The 4,372-nt window shown below is 41.2% G+C and overlaps 1 protein-coding gene across 1 annotated transcript; it reads left to right on the forward strand.

The window, feature by feature from the left end:
- Window positions 1-547: 547 nt before the first annotated feature.
- Window positions 548-4,338, forward strand: Cul1 (cullin 1; the record flags this gene model as incomplete). The annotated part of the gene is given in 7 exon segments (XM_022855007.1): window positions 548-706; window positions 949-1,047; window positions 1,187-1,313; window positions 1,552-1,797; window positions 2,064-2,242; window positions 2,416-3,131; window positions 3,599-4,338. Coding segments are annotated over 7 exon segments (1,833 nt in total), but the record flags the coding sequence as incomplete, so codon positions are not given.
- Window positions 4,339-4,372: the final 34 nt, after the last annotated feature.

The following is a 4,372-nucleotide window of genomic DNA, read 5'->3' on the forward strand; positions in this document are numbered from 1 at the left end:
AGAGAGAGAGAGAGAGAGAGAGAGAGAGAGAGAGAGAGAAAATCAGTGTAGTTTGGGCAAGAAATATATAATGAACGACCAATTCAAATTGAACTACCGTCTCATAGATCAAGTAATCTTTTCGATTGGTGCATGTCGAGATTATTCGATAGACAAGCCAATGATCTCAAACAAAGATAAGGCAAGTCTTTCTAGTTTCGTGGACAGCACTTTTTGCAAGGCTCGTTCGTTACTGTAACATCAGAGATGCAGGTCGATTCGATCTTGATTTTGCTCATCTATTTAGGAGTTGATAACCCGTTGCCAGCCATTAGTTAGTTCCCCACAGTGGAGACCTCAATTTCTAGAAAGTTGTCCTTTAAGGAACAAGTTGTTCAGTACCTGTTGAATGGTTTTCGGCAGTTCTAAGCAGCAACGACGTTCTCGTAAGATATCCTACGCTCACTGTAGATCTGACGTACTTATTTCGATCATTAAATCTCTGTTCTATCGAAAAGTTTGCCTCGATCATTTAAATCTGTGTTGATGTCTGTTTTTTTCCTGACAGGTGACGAACGCAGTACTAAAACTTATCCAACAAGAACGCGGCAAGGCCAAAATAGACACTACCCTTATATCTGGCGTAATAAAAAGTTATGTCGAGCTGGGGCTTAATGAACCCGAGGAAGGTCACCAAAAAGGTCCAAATCTATCCGTCTATCGAGAGGTACGTTAAAATAAATTCTGATGTTGGGGCCTGCTATATAATTGGATAATTATCTTGTGACCGCGTTTGGTGCGAAGAAAAGTTGATTTTTATACTGTCGTTTTAGTTTGCGACATTTTCTTATCGCGCTGGGTGACGCTGATTATAGCTGCCTCGAAAATAAACCCTTCCGAGATGCGGTTGGCTGCGAAGAGAGACCAGAATCGTGTATAACCAACGGTGTTTCTTGTTTGTTTTGCTAGGCATTTGAGAATGCTTTCCTCGATCAGACAAGACAGTTCTATTCCGCAAAAAGCAGCGAACTGCTAAATAGCAAACCCGTCACAGATTTCCTTATTCAGGCAAGTAGCTTTTATGTAATGTGTTGTTTCATCGATTTGTATTACCACACATCGTATGATTACTTTCTTCACGCATTAGCACGTAAATTGGTAATGACAATGGTTCTGCTTTTGGCCTGTTGCCTACGCCTTTATTTAGGCGGAGAGCTTTTTGCAGGAAGAAAATGACCGTGTCTATCGCTACCTTCACGAAACGACATTGCCTACACTCGCTAAGACTTGCGAAAGTGTTCTTATCGAGCAGCACTTAGATCAGTTTTATGACGGTAAGACCAATCGAATTTTCTCGGAATTAATTTCAAAGCCCTCAAATATTGAACCTATTCATAACAATGCTACTTAATTGCACACTACCGATAACAGCATTAGCGTCTCCGTATATCATGTCATATAACATGCCAGTATAGTTTTCATTAGGCAGTCATTAGTTGGTACGCACGACTTATTTTGCACAGTTGTGGACTACTTGGTTTTAAAGATTGCCTATATATCCGCTTGACATAGAGTTTAAGAAGTTACTCGAGCAAGATCGAAAGACAGATCTAGCTCGGATGTACAACCTGGTCTCCCGAGTTCCGGGAGGACTCACTGCCCTGCGCGGGATACTTGAAACTCACATCAATGAACAGGGACAAGCTGCACTTGAAGCACAGGGAAAGGATGCCGATCCCAGAAAATACGTCAATGCTATACTAACGGTACATAAGAAATACTCGGATCTGGTGATAGATACCTTCACCAATGATGTCGGTAAGTGTAGGAACGCACCCAATTGCGTTAGGTTCAGGTTCAACAGTTGTCACGAATTATGTATACAATCAGTCCATAAGGTATTAGAGAATCACGCGTTTTTTAGTGGTTTATTGCTACCTATCAATATTATTCACTAGGATAAAACTAGGATATTTTCGTGTTTTTTCCACACATGTAGAGTTTTATCAAACAGGCCTTGTTTGAGTTAACACTATCTTTCGCTGTGGATCTTTTTTATATATTTCGGGTGTTTATCTTGACAGAGTTCGTCGAAGCTCTGGACAAAGCGTGTGGTCAGTTTATAAATGAGAACTTTCAGACCCGGCACGCACAAGCCGGCACTTCGAAGGGTCCAGATTTGCTCGTTCGATACTGTGACATGCTTCTCAAAAAGAGCTCAAGAAACCCTGAAGAGAGTGATCTTGAAGATGTTCTTAATCAGGTACGACTGTATGCATCACATACTATATATAAGCTGAGTTAATTTAAGCGTGTTTTCAATAACTCTTTTGTAATTCAAAGATATTTTTTGGTGTCGAAAAGAGCTTTCCTAATTAATTATTGCTTTGAAACTTTATTAAATCATCATGTTAACGAGGTTTTATCTCGTTTCAGGTTATGATTGTGTTCAAATATGTAGAAGATAAAGATGCTTTTCAACATATCTACTCGAAAATGTTGGCTAGACGGCTGGTAACACAGTCGTCGGCTAGCGAAGACGCCGAAGCATCTATGCTCACCAAACTAAAAACAGCCTGTGGTTATGAATACACATCAAAGCTCCAACGTATGCTGCAAGACGCTACAATCTCCAAAGATTTGATTCCCCAATTCAAGGAGCACATTCAAACATCAACAAAAGATAACCCGCTACAAATCGATTTCAGTGTTCAGGTGTTGAGTTCTGGATTGTGGCCATTCCCACATCAGAAATATGAATTTACCTTGCCAGCCAGCCTAGAACGTTGCATTTCGATGTTTGCCAACTTCTATTCTACTAAACATGCGGGCCGAAAGTTAACATGGCTGTATTCAATGAGCAAAGGCGAACTTTTGGCCAACTGTTTCCAAAAGAAGTACTATCTTCAGGCATCAACGCTTCAAATGGGCGTTCTACTGTTGTTCAATTCGACTAGTAACAAACTTACCTTGCAACATCTACAGATGGGCACAAACATGCGGATCGATATGGTTCAGCAAGTGGTGCAGGCTCTGGTCAAGCAGGAGGTCTTAGCCATCGTCCCCGGAACATCGGGAGCTAGCGTCGCTGGAACATCGACATCCGATTGCGAGGAATTGGGTTTAACTACAGAATTGAGAATCAATACAGAGTAAGTTACAAAAATTTGCGTGAAACGATTTGTCTGTGGAATGTGGCGCACAAACTCGAGCACATGATTTTAGCTAGAGACACATGGCTCAACTTAGACATGAGTATGCCATTGAATACACAACAAATCCAACGAGGCCATTATAGGCCAACAGCAGAAGACGAGCAGAATAAGCCTAGTATACAATGATCGACAATAACCTGGTACGGTTTGCAAAATTAGTACAGCAAAGCTTGCGCCAATACCCAATATCGAAGTTTTAATGAAATAACCTATAACGATATATGCAAGTATGCGTTTTACAGAGAAAATTTAAAATTAAGATTTGTCTGGATTCAGTTACCGCATCTCGTGTATTCCTCTCATACCGCTGCAGGTTATTGACTAAACAGTTATTAGGGCATTTTCTACTACTACTACTACCATTTGTCTTTGTATTGCGATACATTACGTATTTGTTGATATAGCTTTCAGAGTAAAAAGACGCGCGTCAACATCAATCAGCCTATCAAGTCCGAGGCTAAACACGACCAAGAGCAGACGCAACGACATATAGCCGAAGATCGACAACAAAGCATACAAGCAGCGATCGTTCGAATTATGAAAATGCGAAAGACCTCCCAACATCAGCAGCTGATCAGCGAAGTTATCAAGCAACTAAGCAACTTCCGACCAAGCGTACCGGCCATCAAGAGATGCATAGACCTCCTCATCGAAAAGGACTACATGGCACGGGTCGAAGGACAAAAGGAAACCTACACATACATCTCTTAACGATTTTAAACACAACTGACTCTGTAAGTGAACGTTACTTGTATACCCGTTTGTCAAGCTGATGAGCCCTCAGTGTTTGACACTTAGTGTCGAAAAGATCATCCAGCATGAACCAACCCATGTGTCAGACATTGCTTCTCTCTCCAAATGCCACTCCAAAACGTTTATTCAACCATCGGCAGTTAGAAATGCCCATTCACATTACTCAGCTGCATTTGTGGCCAGCTGTTAAAAAGCAGAACAGGGCAGCGCGAACAACCAGTTTGTATAGCGCGCGAGGTGATGGTGCTGATGAATAGAAACGAATCGTTTTTGGGCGTTTATCGAAATCGGTGGAAAAACAATGGCTTTGGCATATTTTGAGGAGGACTGCGAAAAACTGTTATTGAACAGAGTCAAACCGGTGTTGTTGGCAAGATACGACGTCAAACAATTGTTTGTTGTAATTAGAGGCTGCATATATACAT

Source organism: Varroa jacobsoni, unplaced genomic scaffold (assembly GCF_002532875.2).
Source record: "Varroa jacobsoni isolate VJ856 unplaced genomic scaffold, vjacob_1.0 contig06086, whole genome shotgun sequence".
Classification (NCBI taxonomy): Eukaryota; Metazoa; Arthropoda; class Arachnida; order Mesostigmata; family Varroidae; genus Varroa; species Varroa jacobsoni.